Source organism: Dasypus novemcinctus, chromosome 21, assembly GCF_030445035.2.
Source record: "Dasypus novemcinctus isolate mDasNov1 chromosome 21, mDasNov1.1.hap2, whole genome shotgun sequence".
Classification (NCBI taxonomy): domain Eukaryota; kingdom Metazoa; phylum Chordata; class Mammalia; order Cingulata; family Dasypodidae; genus Dasypus; species Dasypus novemcinctus.
The window spans coordinates 32,325,143-32,343,055 of NC_080693.1; the positions used below are offsets into that span (position 1 = coordinate 32,325,143).

The 17,913-nt window shown below is 42.5% G+C and overlaps 1 protein-coding gene and 1 long non-coding RNA gene across 4 annotated transcripts in view; both read left to right on the forward strand.

Moving 5' to 3' along the window:
• The window catches only part of YWHAE (tyrosine 3-monooxygenase/tryptophan 5-monooxygenase activation protein epsilon), a 61,804-nt gene extending 57,673 nt beyond the window's left edge, over positions 1–4,131 (forward strand). The window contains exons 6-7 of one of the 2 annotated variants that reach the window (XM_004483776.4): positions 1,433–1,479; positions 3,144–4,131. In XM_004483776.4, the coding sequence (XP_004483833.1) occupies positions 1,433–1,440 (8 nt within the window). In that variant the 3' untranslated portion in view covers positions 1,441–1,479; positions 3,144–4,131. The remainder of the gene's footprint in view (positions 1–1,432; positions 1,480–3,143) is intronic. The other variant, XM_004483775.4, reaches the window with a different exon arrangement.
• A 6,214-nt stretch (positions 4,132–10,345) lies between these two features.
• LOC131274835 (uncharacterized) overlaps positions 10,346–17,913 on the forward strand; it is a 57,095-nt gene continuing 49,527 nt past the window's right edge. For both annotated transcript variants that reach the window (XR_011646995.1, XR_011646994.1), the window contains exon 1: positions 10,346–10,724. This is a non-coding gene — a long non-coding RNA (uncharacterized lncRNA). The remainder of the gene's footprint in view (positions 10,725–17,913) is intronic.

Sequence of the window (17,913 nt, forward strand, 5' to 3'; positions counted from 1 at the left end):
TTTGTTTGTTTTGTTTTTAGGTGGTACTGGGACCTTGTACGTGGGAAGCAGGCACTCAACTCTTGAGCTATATCCACTCATCAGCAGTGTTTTTATTTTTTTTTAATGCAGTGAAATCGAGTTGCTTCAATTTAAATGTGGTTGAAATAGGGAGCAGATGAGACTCAAGTGGTTGAGCATCTGCTTCCCACATGGGAGGGCCCAGGTTTGGTTACCCGAGCCTCCAAAAAAAACAAGCAAAAGAAATGAAAACAACAACAACTAAGGAGAGCTGATGTGGTTTGTTGGTTGAGTGCCACCTTCCTACATACAAGATCCTTTTTTCAGTCCCTGGCCCCTGGTCCTCAAAAAAAAAGTTGAAATAAATTAGTTTGTACTTACGAGCTTTATCTTAAAATATTAGGAATTATTGGGGAATGGATGTAGCTCAAGTGGTTGAATGTCTGTTTCCCATGTACCAGGTTCTGGCTTTGATCCCTGGTATCCAAAACAAACCAAATAATCAACTCTCATTGGGGTATGGATGTAGTTCATTGGTTGAGCACCAGCTTCCATTGTTAATGGGGTCCTGGGTTCAGTCCTTGTTGATACCTCCCAAAAAATTAAAAATATTAGGAATTATGAAAAGGGATAGATAGTTTAACAGTGAAAAATTCAGGTAGTCTGTTGGCATTTTAAGTAAAATTAATGGGAAATACCTGAATTTACAAGTATTTTTATTAGTAGGAAATGATTCATCAGTTTTGCTGAATAGTATGGTATTCTTATGTTTTATTAACTTGGTTTGTTGATTTAGAATCAATGCTGAATATAGGTAAATTCCTGATACTGAATTTGTAGATTTCAAGGTTGTTACTTGTTTAAGGATTATTTAGATGTTTTCTCCTGTTTCACTTTACTATGAAAAATAGTACAAAACGCTTGAGTTGAGGGATTTTGTAACAGAATATATGTGGTTCACAGACTTGTACTTATGTACACTTTTGTCTTTTAACCACAAAGTATGTTTTGTCTGTCTGAGTGTGTTGACAAATTTTTAAAAGGGGTCACCACTTTTCCTTATCAAGTGATTTCAGTCCTTCTCTCTAAGCTATCATCATAGGATTGTTTTCATACACAGTCCTTAGAGAGGAAATGTGTTTTTTCTCTCAGCCCGTTTTACCACACACACCCAAATCTAGAAACAGAGGGCAAAGAAATGCATATCAAAGGAAAACCTGTTTTTTCTTCATACTATTCAAGAGAATAGTAGTAAATCCTCTTAAGGATAAAAGGAAGGATTAGTTTCTTATACTGAAGTTTATACAAAGTAAAAAAGCCTAAAATTTGACTCCTTCATTGATCTTTCCCTTTGTTCTTCTCTCTCGGTTTATTTTTCTTGTAATGTTGCTTTCACATGATTGTTCTCCTTCCCTTTCTCCTTGCAATATAGATTCCTAAAGGAAAACCCAACTCTTCCTTTCCTAAAAACTCTACTTTGTAAGTCATTATCATAGCACAGTGAATTCTGCTTTTAGTTTTGGTTCTTCACTAATCATGCCTGCCTGTCATCATTTTGTTGCTTATAAAACTGCCTGTTCTAAATTCCAGGGTGCTAAACCTTTTAAGATATTTATGGCCTGCTACCCATGCCTTCCTTTTGGGTTGGGTCTAACTTTTTGACAATGATATTTATGCCAAAGTTATTTGAAACTTTTGGCAGATCTAATGGTTGCTTATGAGTGTATTAGAATGTGCTTTAGTTTTTGTGTGTTAACCATATTTCATCAGTGTATTGCTATTTAAAATGAGAGTGTGTGTTCCTTTCATGTTTCTTAAGTTCGAATACATATTGTTCTGTGGGGAGCTATTGGGTGGTCCATCAGTTCCTTCCTCAGTAAATGGTTATTTTTGTCTTTGCATGTCTTTCAATGAGTCAGACTTCTTGTGTACCTTAAATAATTTTTTTAATAGATGCCTTGAGCTATATAGCAATGTCAAAACATTTTTATGAAGAGTTATTAAAATTACTAAAGTTATCTTGACTTAATACATGTTGCAGTGGCAGCATTTATTATAATGTTGAGATCTTAAAACACTGTGTAAAAGTGTTCTCACTATAAATACCTGATGCCTGTCGGTGGTCAGTTTTGTCCATTGGTCCATCCTAATTAATAATTTAGTAACCAGTATGAATGGGTGGATTGTTTGAAATGTCGTATTATGATTATTGGGTTAGTTCATTGGTTTTTCATTTGTTTCGATTCAGATTAGTAACTGAATAAAAATTTTAAGTAGTTTGTTAAAGCACAAAAGAATGTACTTTTACCTGTTTCATCATTTATTTTTTTAAGCCAAAGCCTGCATGCTTCTTATTATGGCTGATTTGTTTAATGCTTATTCATAGGTATATGATCTTCCTTCCAGTGAATAGGCTGGCTTTTTATTGCATGTCATAGTGCAGTTAAAATTCCCAGGCTAATCATCATATTCAAGGGGAAAAAATGGCATGAGAGAACTGGTCCAAATGCCCTTCTTTAATAACCTCAGTGGTCTGATTTATTTTGCACATGCTCTTGCACTCTGGCATGAGAAATCTAGTTAAAATTTGCCGTAACTGTCCAAGATATATGTCCATTTACAACATTCGAACAGTCCCCACCAAAACTATAGAACTCCTTTGGAGTATCTTACTGTTCATTGCTCTTGAGTTTGAGCTTGTGCATAAAATTAGATTCTGCCAAAAAATTGTAAAAATATTCTTCAGTTTTTAAAGAGGTGAGGTTATTGAGATAGAGTATTTTGACCCAATATATACATGAAAACTAAAAAGTCATTTTAATAATATGGTTGCCTTGGTTGGCCACTTAAAGAGCTAATTTAGCATAAAAACATTGACTTTTACTGTGCATCAGTTTTGTCTCTCCCCCCTCCCCCTTCTTTACTATTGACTTTATATTAGGGTTTTGATCCAGCAGCCCATCTTGACTTGGGCATCTCAGGTGTCAGGGATAGTAGAAGTGTTTGCCTGTGCGTGTTTAATACAAATTTTATCGAAAAACAAATGGACTCTCTATGCTTAGAATGATACCTTTGTGATTACTGTAGCCTTACTGAGTATGAATATGTGAGTATGAATAATGAAGTGTCATTCTTCTTTACAGGTGAAGAGCAGAATAAAGAAGCGCTGCAGGATGTGGAAGATGAAAATCAGTGAGACAGAAAAGCCAACAAGAGAAACCATCTCTGACCACCATCCCACTCCTCCCCATCCCCACCCCTTGGAAATTCCCCATGTCACTGAGAACCACCAAATCTGACTTTTACATTTGGTCTCAGAATTTAGGTTCCTGGCCCCCCCCCCCACCTTTTTAAATTTTTTTTTTTTCGTTTTTTGGTTTTTTTTTGTTTTTTTTTTTTAAGTTTTCAAAAGTTCTTAAAGGCAAGAGTGATTTTCTGTGGATTTTACTGGTCCCAGCTTTTAGGTTCTTTAAGACACTAACAGGACTTTATAGAGGCTTTTTCAGCATTACTGTATTGTCTGTGTGCCAGATGTGGCAAGATCACCATTAGAGGTGGAAATTACATTCGAAAACCATTAGACTTCTAGGTGACATAAGCATGTGAGAGGTTAATCCCACTGTAGAGGCATATGTGATGGTAACATTTTTCCTTTTTCTAAATGTTTAAATCAAATTTTATACCAATGTTTAAAATTAATTGGGTGTTAGCCTGATGGTTAAAGGTTGTTTGGGGAAAATTATTTTAATGGTTTTGCTGTAAAAAGTGTTTTAAGCTCTGCTGAAATGTCGCTGAAAAGTACGGTGCTGGTAACAGTTCAACAATCCGTGGCTGCTCATTCTTGCCGACTTTTACTCTCCCTCTGAAGCAGGTTAGCATTGAAGGTGGTATGGAAAAGCCTGCATGCGTGTTCAATTCTTTGTTTCTTCTCCTTCCCTCTCTCCCTGCCCCACCTCCTACCCCTTCGCTCGCTCAACCTCTTTTGTTCAGTATGTGTAACTTGAAGCTAATTTGTACTACTGGATATCTGACTGGAGCCACAGATACAGAATCTGTATTGTTCTTACTGAAACACAGCATGGAATTAACATTAAACTTAAATAAAAACAAACCTAAATTAAAAATGCCAAATATTATTGTGCCTCCATCCTTTATACTTCTAAAATAAAATCTCTAGTCTAAACACATTGACAATATTATGTTGGCCTGAATGTGAGAAGATCCTTTTTTTTCCTCTTCTTTCACAAGTCATTTGTTTTCCTAAGGTATTTGTGTGTATCTTGGAGGGTGGGGGTTGGTGGAATTTATGTAGTTGTGAAGAACACCAAATAATCCATGTCAGTTAATGACCTGTCATATCTTCCAAGCCAGGTAGCATTTTTTAAATCATTAAAGTCCAACATGTAAATTTAATACAAGGAATAATTATGGATCATTTTCTAGCATGGAATTTTGGATGGTACCATCAAATATATAAGGTTGAATATATCAGAATTCTTAATCTAAGATAAAACTATGTTTTCGTCCCCTTTTGTTTCGTAAAAGGTCAGTGGTAGGCCGAGAGAAGAATAAATTCATTCATAGTAATACATGCACACACAATAAAGTATTAGTATAGGGAAACGGACTTTGGCCCAGTGGTTAGGGCATCCGTCTACCACATGGGAGGTCTGCGGTTCAGACCCCGGGCCTCCTTGACCCGTGTGGAGCTGGCCCATGCGCAGTGCTGATGCGCGCAGGGAGTGCCGTGCCACACGGGTGTCCCCCGCGTAGGGGAGCCCCACGTGCAAGGAGGGCACCCATAGGGAGAGCCGCCCAGCGTGAAGGAGGGAGCAGCCTGCCGAGGAATGGCGCCACCCACACTTCCCATGCCGCTGACGACAACAGGAGCGGACAAAGAAACAAGACACAGAAAACAGACAACCGGGGGAGGGGAGGGGAATTAAATAAATAAAAATAAATCTTTAAAAAAAAAAAAAAGTATAGAAGCAGTCTCCCTTACCACAGTACTCAATGTAAGTAGTTCCTTCCAGAGATATTCTAGATATCAGGGTGTATTTAGTACATACAGATATTTCAGTGTTGGCATGTATGCATTTGGCCCTTTTTATTTTATTTAAAATTTAAATAAATTTTAAATTGAACTCGGGATCTCACGTGTGGGAAGCCAGTGCTCAACCACTGAGCCACACTGGTTTTTGTGTGTGTGTGTGTTTGTTTTGCTTGTCGTTTGTTTTCCCTGCTTTTTGAGGACATACTGGCAACCAAACCTGGCGTCTCCCATGTAGGAGAATCAACTGCTTGAGCCATATCCACTCCCTTCTGTCTGATGCTAAACACTGCCTAACGTTGAACTATCCCTGTTTTTGTTTTTAAACCATTTTCCACTCTTGGACATCAGTTTCCAGCCTTGCTGTTGTAAATGATGCTGCAGTGACTATCCTTGTAATGGTCTAAGCTTAAATATTTGCATCTGTATCTGTATAATTTCTAGATTTTCTGTGTCAGAAAACATACATTTCATTGTTAAATATTGTCTGTTTCACTCGAGTTAATTTTTTAACTCTGTATATGAAAAAACAATTTTCCTGACCATACTTGACTCATTGCTGAATAAGATGTTGATACTGGAAGTATATGCTGGGCTATGTTTTTTTTTTTTATTTTAATTTTTTTTATTTTTAAAGATTTTATTTTTATTTCTCTCACCTTCTCCCCCTGCCCCATTTGTCTGTTCTCTGTGTCCATTTGATGTGTGTTCTTCTTTGTCCGTTTCTGTTGTCAGCGGCACAGGAATCTATTTGTTGCGTCTTTTTGTTGTGTCAGCTCTCCATGTGTGCGGCGCCATTCCTGTGCAGGCTGCACTTTCTTTTGCACTGGCGGCTCTCCTTATGGGGTGCACACTTTGTGCATGGGTCTCCCCTACGCCGGGGACACCCCTGCGTGGCACGGCACTCCTTGCCTCAGCATTGCACGTGGGCCAGCTCCACATGGGTCAAGGAGGCCTGGAGTTTGAACTGGGGCCTCCCATGTGATAGGCGGACACCCTATCCACTGAGCCAGGTCCGCTTCCCTGGGCTATGTTCTTAGAAGCAAAAATTTAGGAAGTTAACAGGGCAGTGAGGTTCTAGGGATTTTTTTTTTCTTCTAAAAGAGCGTTTTTCTCTATAGGTTTTCTAGCAGATAAACAGTTGGAAGATGATTGTGTAGAAACCATATTCTATTATGCATTTGGAGTCATCTCTGAGATTTCCAGGTTAATTTGTTCTGTTTCCAGTAGTAAGGTAGCTAGATGCTGCATTTCAATCCAAAACTAAAAGTTCATAAAATTATCACAGGTTAAGAAACTAGGGGGGATCCAGGGTTCTACAGGCTGCTATCACTGTAAACTCCAGTGCATGGACTTGAAAGTGTCCAAATAAACACATAGGTAAGGCTTTTACAACATAGTCTGGCTCTCTTTTTTTAAATGCTGGGTTTTATTATGACTAATTTGCCTTTTTTTTTTAAAGATTGATTTATCTCTCCCATTCTCACCCCACCCCCTTGTCTGCTCTCTCTGTCCATTCACTGTGTGTTCTTCTGCATCCGCTTGTGATCCGGCGGCACTGGGATCTGCGTCTCTTATTTGTTGGTCATCTTATTTGTTGGTCATCTTGCTGCATCAGCTCTTCGTGTGTGTAGTGCCACTCCTGGGCGGGTTGTGCTTTTTTCATGTAGGGTGGCTCTCCTTGTGGGGCGCACTCCTTGCGTGTGGGACACCCCTATGTGGGGGCACCCCTGTGTGGCACAGCACTCCTTGGGCCTGGCAGCACTAAGCATGGGCCAACTCACCACACGGGTCAGGAGGCCCTGGGAATGGAACCCTGGACCCTCCGTATGGTAGATGGACACTCATCAGTTGAGCAACATTCACTTCCCACTAGCTTTTGATAGAAATTTTGTTAAGATAAATGAAGCTTTGTTCTAATTCTTTAACACTGCATTTTGACTAACCATTCTACTTTTAAATTAGTTGTTATGGGCAGAAAGTCTAATTTGTCATAACAAAAGGAGTTTCTTAAATGGCAGAGCATTCAATATATATATATGAGTGCTGACTCTGGCTCGTGATTCTGTTTTTCTTTGTTAAAAACTTGTCAAGATAGGTTGTGACATTTGTGATGTGATCTTAGTTGGCTGTATAGACTACATGTATTCGCTAATTTGAGATGCCATGAGCATTTTAAAGAGGTGAGGTAATACTTAGGCAAAAAATATCCACCCAGACAAAAACCATTGAAGATGGTTGTGGAGAGTTAGTTGGTAAAGGTTTTAGAAACATCTATCAAATATGGGAAGACATGCAACCAGGAACGACTGCAGAAAGATGTGAAGACAGTATTGTCCTCCCCTGCCTCCTTCCTAGGTCTCTGGGCTGGGAAGTTGGAGATTATTTTTCTCCAAGTTTCAGCTCTTGGGTTTACTTATCTTTGAGGATCGATTGACTTAAGTAGTAGTTAAAACTACAACTTTAGGGAAGCGGTCTTGGCCCAGTGGTTAGGGCGTCTGTCTACCACGAGAGGTCCCCAGTTCAAACCCTGGGCGGTCTCGACCCTTGTGGAGCTGCCCCATGCGCAAGGAGTGCGCCCCGTGAGGAGAGCCGCCCAGCACGAAAGAAAGTGCAGCCTGCCCAGGAATGGCGCCGCACACAGGGAGAGCTGACACAACAAGATGACGCAACAAATAGATTCCTGTGCCACTGACAACAGAAGCGGACAAAGAACACGCAGCAAATGGACACACAGAACAGACAAGTGTGGGGGGGAGAGGGGGGAAATATAAATCTTCAAAAAAAAAACACTACAACTTCAGTGCAACCAATTTGTAACTAATTACAAGTCTGATTTGCATTTTAATTAAAAGTCTTAGTACTTTACCTTGAAGAAAAGGTTTTTTCTCCGGCTCCTACACCCCCACCCTGCTGTTTTTGCTGTGTGGTCTTCTGTATTTATTTCTGTCTTTGTCTTCTTGTCTTTCTCTAGGATTCACAGGGATATGATCCTGGGGACCTCTGATGTGGAGAGGTTCCCTGTCACTTGTGCAGCCTCAGTTCCTGGTTGCTGCTGCGCTTCACCTTGACTCTCCATCTTTCTTGTTGCATCATCATTTTGCTGTTTGACTCACTTGCATGGGCTCTCTGTGTGGGCACTCATGTGGGCACTCGGTTCACCGTGTGGGCACTGGGTTTGCTGCACGGGCATTTTGATCGTTGTGCGGACACACTTTCTCTTTTTTCTTTTTTACCAGGATGCCCCAGAGGTTGAACCCTGGTCAATCTCCCATATGGTAGGCAGAAGCCATCCATCACTTGAGCCACATCTGCTCCCCAAGAAAAATTTTTATCCCTAAGAGAGCCAACTTAGGTTTTTACTAGGAGCAGCAATAAACAGAGCTTTGAATCCATGCTTTGGTGTTCTGATGGGTGGCCAGAAAGCGAATCTCCAATTATATATTGGTTCTGAAAGGATGAGAATGAACTTTAAATTAGATAATTGCAAGGGGAAGTTGATGGAATAGACATAAACATCTAACTTGGCTCTTGCATCAGAGAAATGCTGCTTGAGAGTTAGGAACAAGATCCCAAATTATCTATTGGTCATGGAACATAACAGGAAAGGAAGCATGCTGAAAAATTGGTGTAAAGATGAGGCCTTTTTTTCTTTTTAAGTTGTAATAGTTTATAGTGATCCCTGGAAAGATGCTGGGATGTATCATTAAATGAATCTGTGAGTACCTTTAACAGGAAGTGGTGATACCTGCATCCAGCCTGTATTAGCAAAAACTAGCCCCATCATATTTTTCTCAGTTCTTTGAGTTACTATGCTATGTTTTAGTCCGAAGTTAACTGACAAATAGCTAACACAATATAAATGACATACAGGCATCATGCTCACTTAAGCAGTGTCTGGATCGGGCATATAGTGGGTGCTTGATAATGATTAGGTGAGTTGCCACCTGAATTTTCCAAGTAGGAAAGCAGAAAAGGAACTTGCCCAAAGCTACACAGCTAACAGCTACTAAAGTTCAAAGAGAGTTCAAAGTTAGGTCTGACAAAAGAGCACGTTTTTAAATGTTTAGCTGCTGGTGGTAGGGAGATGGAAGAAGAGATGTGGTGTAGGATCATTTTCAGGATTTGGAGTTGTCCTGGGTGGTGCTGCAGGGATAGATGCTGGACCATCCTGCTGTGGATATTTGTCCTGCTGTGGCCTACTGGGTGGACTGGGGGAGAGTGGACTACAACGTGGACCACTGTCCATGTCGTGCAGCGGTGCTCCAGAATATATTCGCCAGTCACAGTGGATATGCGGCGATGATGGAAAAGGTTGTTGATGTGGGAGGGGTGGGGTGGGCGGGATAGGGTGTATATTTTTTGAATGTAACATTTAAAAAAAAAAGTTAAGCCCTTCTCTTTTTCTCAAAAGTCATAGTGTTTTTTAAAATTTTTTAAAAGATTTATTTCTTAAGCCCCCCATTTGCATTCGCTGTCTGGTAGCCTTTTCAGGGGGCACTGGGAACCAACCCTGGGACCTCCCATGTGGTAGGCAGGTGCCCAACTGCTTGAACCACATCTACTTTCCCTTAGTGTATTATGTTTTAAAAGATTTATTTATTTACACCCCACCCCTCCACCTTTCACTCACTGTCTACTCTGTCCATTTGCTGTGTTCTTTTCTTGTCTGTTCATCTCTTTGGGAGGCACTGGGAACCAACCTGGGATCTCCCATTTGGGAGAGAGGTGCTCAATTGCTTGAGCCACCCCAGCTCCCTGCTTTTGTTGTGTGTCTCATTGTCTTTTCTCTTTGTGTCTCCTTTGTTGTGTCAGGTTGCCATGCCTGCCTGATATGCCAGCTCACTGTCTTGCTTGTCTTCTCCAAGAGGCATCTGGAGCCGAACTGGAAACCTCCCATGGGGTAGGCAGGAGCTCAATTGCTTGAGCCAGATCCTCTCCCCTTAGTGTTCTATTGAAGTACTGTATTTTCTTTTTTTTTTTTTAGGTTTATTTTGCATATTTATTTCTACCCACCCCCTCGTTTTTGCATTTGCTGTGTTTATTTGTTGTGTGCTTGTCTTCCCACAGGACCTCCCATGTGGGAGGGAGGTACTTAATTGCTTGAGCCACCTGTGCTCCCTGCTTGTTGTGTCTCTCGTATTTTCCTCCATGTGTCTCTTGTTGCATCATCTTGTTGCATCAGCTCTCTGTGACAGCCCATTGCATCAGCTTGCATCATGCTTGTCTTTTTTTTTTTTTTTAAGATTTGTTTTATTTAATCCCTCCCCCTTGCCACCTGTGCTTGCTGTCTGCTCTCTGTTCATTCACTGTTTGTTCTTCTGTGTCTGCTTGCCTTCTCTTCTCACCTCTTTAGGAAGCACCGGGAACCGATCCTGGGACCTCCAACATGGGAGAGAGGCACTCAATTGCTTAAGCCACCTCACCTCCCAGGTCTGCTGCATCTCTTCTCTGCATCTCCCTTTGTGTGTCATCTTGCTGTGTCAGTTCTCTGCAGTGCAGGCTGTCAGCTCTCTGTGGTGTGGGCCAGCTTGTCTTCACCAGGAAACCCTGGAGATCAAACCTGGGGCCTGCCCATAGGGTAGACGGGAGCCCAATCGCTTGAGCCATATCTGCTTCCCTTGCTTGTCTTCTAGAGGAGGCACCAGGAACTGAACCCGGAACCTCCCATGTGGTAAGCAGGAGCTCAATCACTTGAGCCAAATCCACTTCCCAGTAGTATATTTTCTATATTCTAAAGTAATCTTTTAAAAAATATACCTTAACATTTCTGAGGTCAGTATATGTTTCATAACTGGTATCTTTGTCTTCTTGAAAAGCCACAATATGCATATTAGATGACCAGTATATTAGAGTTGAAGAAATATAGCATAAATAATAAATATATTTAGAGCTTTTAAAAGGCTACAGCCTAAAAATGAGATTTCAAGAAGACTTTTATTTAGTTTGAGTTTTTTGGTAATTAACTTTTTAAGAAATCCATAACTTAATTTGGAAATAAAACCAGTTAATTTTTCAGTTGGGACAATTCTTTCAATTTAAAGTATATTGTTTAGCTTGGATTAATAGTATACATAGATTATTAGATGTCCGGGTGAGACAATTGGGATGTGGGGACCAGCGACTGCAGCAAGGATTTATTGGAAGCTCCCCCAGTGGAGGTGGTCTGAAGAATAAACCAGCCCACCCCTGGCAGAGGCAGTCCTGAATTTATACAGCACTTCTGTAGGCAGGAACGTGCTTAGTGGGAGTGGGTTTGGGCTTGGGTAAGACCTGAGGGCCTATAGGGATGGCTAGGGCGGTGGGCTAGGGGCAGTGAATTCTAAGGGTGCAGGAGGGGTTGGTGGGGTCATGTGGCTTCTTTGTCTATTCTGGTGAGGAACTGCATCTGGACACAGGCTCTGGATGGGGGCTGTTCTATGTCCTGGGATGTGGCTCCTGAGTAAACGGCTGGTCGCCCTTCCACAATGGGGCAGGTTAATAATAAACTTGCAGCTTCTGGAAGTTGTGGCTGTTATGGAGGCTAGGGATGGGGCCTAGTCCTGTTATTCTCGGGTTCTGATTGTAATAATAAAAAGGTCTGAGAGTGGACAGCCAGGCTCACACATGAAGGGTGGAGGAAATGGGCATCACCTCATTCTGGCTGCTTCCTGCTGTCTGGGTGTAGGGGTTTCCTTCTCGTGCAGCTCGGCTGGTGGGGTTTTGCATTCTGAGGTGGTTATTGATTGTTGTTCTTGTAACAGGTAGGTGTCATTTACATATTCTTGGGTGGTTGAACAACTGGGTGGATTAATCGGGTGAGGAGCTGTAGGAGATAAGTGTCACACATGAGAAGGAGAAAAACTGTTAGGTTATTAGGGGTATTAGTATAGCTTTTAAAGATGAAGAAAAATATGAGAACCATGTAAAAGGAAAATGTTTTGAGAGTTTTCATCTAGCAGGATTGTGAAAAAGGCATCTTTGAGGTCTTTTACTGTGTAATGTGTGGTTTGGGAAGGGATATGTGATAGGAGGCTGTAGGGGTTGGGGCTAAGGGGACTATAGGCTGGGTTGTCTGGTTGATAGCTCTTAGGTCTTGTACTAGGCGGTCACTGCCATTAGGTTTTTTAACAGCTAGGATGGCGTATTGAATGGAGAGTGGGTGGGTGGGGTGTAAGTTCACACTTGGCACTGAAGAGGAGAGGATATTTGGGAATGTTGATGAAAGAAGGGCTGTCTTTTAGGGCGATTCTTACAGCAGAGAGGTAGGTGTGAGGCTGTTGAGGGAGAGTCAGTGTTTCAGACTGGGGGGTTTACTTCCTGTTGTAAGATAGGAGGGATGTTGGTAGGAGGGGAAGTAGGAGATAAGACTGGGGCTGGGGACTAAAGGAGAAGGAAGCGAGCTTGGGGAGGATAGGGAAAGGAGATAGAGGAGTGCAGTTTGGATAGAATGTCTCATCCTAAGGATGGGGAGGGGCAGTGGTATAACTAGGAATTGGTGTGAAAATTGGTGTGTGATTTTCTGTAGTGCAAGGAAGGGGGTGTATAGTTAAGGGAGAGGAAGGAATGCCGTTAACCCCCACAGTAGAGATTGAAGAAGATGTTAAAGGTTCTGAAGGTCTGAAAGGACCAAATACGTCACCTCTGTGTCAATTAAAAAGGAAATTGGCTTACCTCCAGCCTTGATGATAACCCTCAGTTTGGACTTACTGATGGAGATATAGGGCGGGTCAGTCTTCTCTTTTTATTCTGAGTAGGTTAGGGAAGGGAAGATGATTTAGGTTCTAGGCTGGTAAGGTGTGTTGGAGGGATTTTCCCGGAAACTGGGTTTTCAGGACAATCCAACTTCCAATGGCATTTACGTGGGCACACTGGACAAGGCCCCGGTGGGGCTCTTGGATTGGGGCATGCGTGTGCCCATTGTCTTTCCTTCCCACATTTAAAGCAGTGTCCAGGGAAGCGGCCCAATGGATAGAGCGTCCGCCTACCACATGGGAAGTCCGTGGTTCAAACCCCGGGCCTCCTTGGCCCGTGTGGAGCTGGCCCATGCGCAGTGCTGATGTGCAAGGAGTGCCGTGCCACGCAGGGGTGTCCCCTGCGTAGGGGAGCCCCACGTGCAAGGAGTGCACCCCGTAAGGAGAGCCGCCCAGCGTGAAAGAAAGTGCAGCCTGCCCAGGAATGGTGCCACACACACGGAGAGCTGACACAGCAAGATGACACAACAAAAAGAAATACACATTCCCGGTGCTGCTGATAAGGATAGAAGTGGTCACAGAAGAACACACAGTGAATGGACACAGAGAGCAGAGAACTGGGTGGGGGGAAGGGGAGAGAAATTTAAAAAAAAAATAAATAAATAAAGCAGGGAAGAAGAGGGATGTGGGTTTCGGGAATCGACTTTGAGGGCAGCAGCAAGGAGGGAGGCTTTAGCTTGATCTCATTTGTGTTTTTCTAGTTTGGCTTCCTCTTCCCTATTGTTAAAGATCTTGAAAGCTCCTTTAATTAAGTCTTTCTGAGGGGTTTGAGGGCCCTCCTCTAATTTCTGATATCTGGGTATGTCTGAGTGATAAAGTGGGTGTGTAAGTATAGTCGTCTGGATTCAGAATCTGGTTCTAAATCAGTGTATTTGAGGAGTGATTCAGTTAGTCTGTTCATAAAGGCAGCAGGGTTTTCATCTGATTTTTGGGAAATTTCTTTGATTTTGTCATAATTTACTGCTTTGAGGACTGCCTTTTACATGCCTTCTAGTATGCAGGTTAGAAAGTGTGCCATGCGATCTAAAGCTCTAGAGCCTGCCCGCTATTCCCATGGAGGGGAGGCTGCAGGAACTGTGCAGTGCCAGGGGCGCGTTGGTGAGGGTCCTGTGTGACGTAGGTTGGACGCATGCCGTCGTCCCCGAAAACAGAGAGGACCCTGACCTAGCCGGGGTTTGTGGAGTTGTCTGAAACAACGGGAGAAAGAACAGGATCTCCCAGAGAATTCCTTTAACTCACCCAGCTGGTAATCAGAGTCCAGTGTTGGATGGAGCTACAGCAGCGGCAAGGGTAGGTCTCTGACCAGTCTTCTAGTCTCAGCGCAATCCTAGGGGTCTCTGGGGTTCACTCTGGGGAGTTCTGGGAGAGGGTGAATAGGACCCAGATTTGCATGATCAGGAACAAGGAATAAGCCCGGGCAAGCTGCCGCTGCCCATTGCCTCCTTTTTCCAAGATCAGGCAACAAGCTCACTAACCAGGATCTGGGAGTGAGCCCAAGCGAGCTGCTGCTGATCACTGCTTCCCAGATTGCTCGTGGAGACCAGCGACTGCAGGCAAGGATTTATTGGGGAGCTCTTCCAACGGAGGTGGTCTGAAGAATAAACCAGCCCACCCCTGGCAGAGGCAGTCCTGAATTTATACAGCACTTCTGTAGGCAGGAACGTGCTTAGTGGGAGTGGGTTTGGGCTTGGGTAAGACCTGAGGGCCTATAGGGATGACTAGGGTGGTGGGCTAGGGGCAGTGAATTCTAGGGGTGTGGGAGAGGTTGGTGGGGTCATGTGGCTTCTTTGTCTATTCTGGGGAGGAAGTGAACTGTATGGGACATGTAGGCTCTGGATGGGGGCTGTTCTATGTCATGGGATGTGGCTCCTGAGTAAACAACTTCTACAATGGGGCAGGTTAATAATAAACTTGCAGCTTCTGGAAGTTGTGGCTGTATTGGGGGCTAGGGATGGGGCCTAGTCCTGTCATAGATCACTAGTAATTATGGGTTGTCAAGCTGCTTTAGTGCTAAGTTTTATAGACAAAGTTATGACCTTAAGGTCAAACTCATTTGTGTTCAAACTCATTTTTAGCCACCCTTGGAAATATTTCTAAAATGTATTCTTTCCCTACTTTTTAAGAAGCAGACGCTGCATGGTCTCAGTTACTGCTTTGGGGAAGACCCTGGGTTGTCCCTCTGATACCTCAGCTCATTGTTCCTGGCTGTAGTTACAGGTCTGTCAGGTATGGGGGGAGGGCCGAAAGGTTTGTTTTGCTTTTTTACTCCCTTGCTTTTTGGACTTTTTTTTCTCATATAGTTCAAGTTAAGAATGTGTAATCGTACAACCCAGACGGCATGAATCATGCCCAGGAGCTTTCTTCCCCGTCTAAAGCTGTCATTAACCGTTCAGTTGTGCTGAAGCTCCTATTCATTTGTCATTCATGCTTCTGTCCCATATTCCTTGTTCCTTGGTCTTCCTCCTTTTCTTTGCCATTTTGAGGTCTGGTCTATAGCGTTGTGACAAGGTTCATTTCAGCGCCTAGGACTTATTTCACATTAACTGATGGCACGCATGGCAGCCATGATGATAGGCTGCAAGAACTACCAAACTCCCTTGGAATTTGCCTTCAACAGTTCTAGGAAGAAGCAACTCTTAGAAGCACGTTTTATTCTACTGAGTTTGTCATTAAGGAGATGTAAGCCAAAACAGTTATGAGGTGCTAAATTCACCTATTATAATAGGTTAGATAGGTTAGATTTATATAATACCCTGTTGTGGTGAGGATGTAGAGAAATGTTCTCATATACCGTTGGTGGGAATATAAATTGATGCAAGATAATTTAAAAACTTCATTCAAGTGTAACAGAAAAGTACACAAATTAGAAGTGTCCAGCTTAATGAATTTTTATAAAGGGTACATGTCTTTTAACCACCATTCACATCAAGAAATAGAATAGACCAACATCCTAAAGATCCCCTCATGTCCCCTCTAAGTCATCTATTGCCCTCAACAGAAACCAGTATCTTTATTATCACCATCAATTAGTTTTGCATGGTTTTGAACTTGATATAAATGGAATTGTACAATATTTACTGATTTCTTTCAATGTTTGTGAGATTCTTCTGTCATTGCCTGTAGTTATAGTGCATTCTCATTGCTGTATAGTACTATGTTATATTAATATGCCACTAGCGAAGGATGAACATTTAGATTTTCTTCAATTTTTAGATGTTACAAAAAATGTTATGAACATTCTTGTACTTGTTTTTTTGCTATATACATGTATACATTTATGTTGCATATATACTTAAGAATGGAATTACTGGGTCATAGGGCATGCATGTGCTAGCTTTAATAGATACTGCAAAGCAGTTTTCCAAATTGGTTGTACTGGTTTACAGTCCTAACAGCAGTGTACTAGAGTTCCAGCCTCATCCTTGCTGGGATTTAGTATGGTCAGTCAGTCTTTAATTATAGCCATTCTGGTGTATGTGTAATGGTATCTCATTATGGATCCAATTTGCATTTTCTTGATGCTAATGAGATTGATCACTTAAAAAAGAAAGATGTATTGATTTATTTATTTCTATCCCCCACACCCCCATTGTCTGCTCTCTGTGTCCATTCACTGTGTGCGGTCACTTTTTAAATATGTTTATGGACATTTGGATATCTTATTTTGTTAAGAGCCCACTTCTGCTTGCTTTTCTGTTGGGTTGTCATTTTCTTATTGATTCATAGGTCTTTATATAATTTGGAATCAAGTTTCTTTGGGGAGGAGTACTTCCAGGGAGATGGACTAGAAAGACAAGGGACTCTCTTCTCCTCCAGAAAACTAGCTAGAGGACAGGCTGAGACAGCCTGGAAGAAGATCTTCTAGGGTTTAGGACACCAAGGGAAGGCTGAACACCTCCCTGAGGGGAGAGGGACAAAGGAGGGGGATCACCATGACAGAACTGTGAGTTGAAACCAGCGACTGCTGCTGCCGGCACCTCCCCCACCCTAAGGACACTGTAGAATTCTTGAGCCTCTGGGCCTGCAGCTACAGACAAAGGGGTCCCGGGGATCTACCACCCCGGGAGAAGGGAGAGAGGGGGGATAGCCTAAGGCTGACTCAGCTTCAGACCCACAAATTTAGTCTGCTGTGTCTTGAAGGCCCTTCTAGGCCAGGTGGGACCACACATTGGTTTGCCCTGGGAGCTAGGAAGGACTGGAGAAACCCAACCCTTGCAGCCTCACTCCCTTGTAGCTGGGACTGATTGTTAAGGATGCCCCAGGAAAGAGGAGAGAGAGGGACACAGCCTAAGGTTGACTCAGCTTTTGACTCACAAATTTGGTCTGCTGTGTCCCAGCAGCCCTTCCAGTTGGGGTGGGGCTGTGCTATTGTTTGCCTTGGAGGCAGCAAGGGGCTAAAGATATATGACCCTCTCAGTCTTCTATACTAACAGTCTGATTGTTGAGGACTCAGAGGGTAGTGGAAATATTTCCCACCTGGGAAAAGGGAGGGGGCTACCAGAGAAGGCTGGAGAACTGTCTCAGAGAAAGTTTGAACTACAAGGCTCATAGCCTCCAGACAGGAAGCTCCATTATATTGATGGGGTCTGTGTTGCAAAAAAACACTTCAACCACGCATTGAACTAATGCCATCTTCTGGCAGATCTAGGAAGTGCATGCAAGCAAATTAAAAAGTAGGAGAGACTTACTCCAGTCTCTATAGCCTACCTCCTCCAAGGCCCTAGGAAGTGACTCTACAACCAATTACTGGATCCAGTGCCCATTTTGGGCAACCAACAGGACAATCCTAATAATCCAGGTCAAGCCAAGACTCAAAGAGCAGTGGTAACATACAGCTTCCTGCCACTAAATCCCTACAAAAGAGAAAGAAATTGAGCGTCTAAGTAAACTACATCCTAATCAGATGCCTAAATATCAGCAAAAATTATGAGCCCATACTAAGAAAATAGAATATATGGCCCAAGGAAAGGAATATATCAAAGCCCCAGAAGAGATGCAGAATTTGACAGAACTAAGCAGCGAGATGTGCACAAATTTCCAAAATCAAGGTAAAGGGTTGAAAAGACAATATGTTCAAAGAGATAAATGACATCAAGAAGACATTGGGAAGCAGATTTGACCCAACAAATA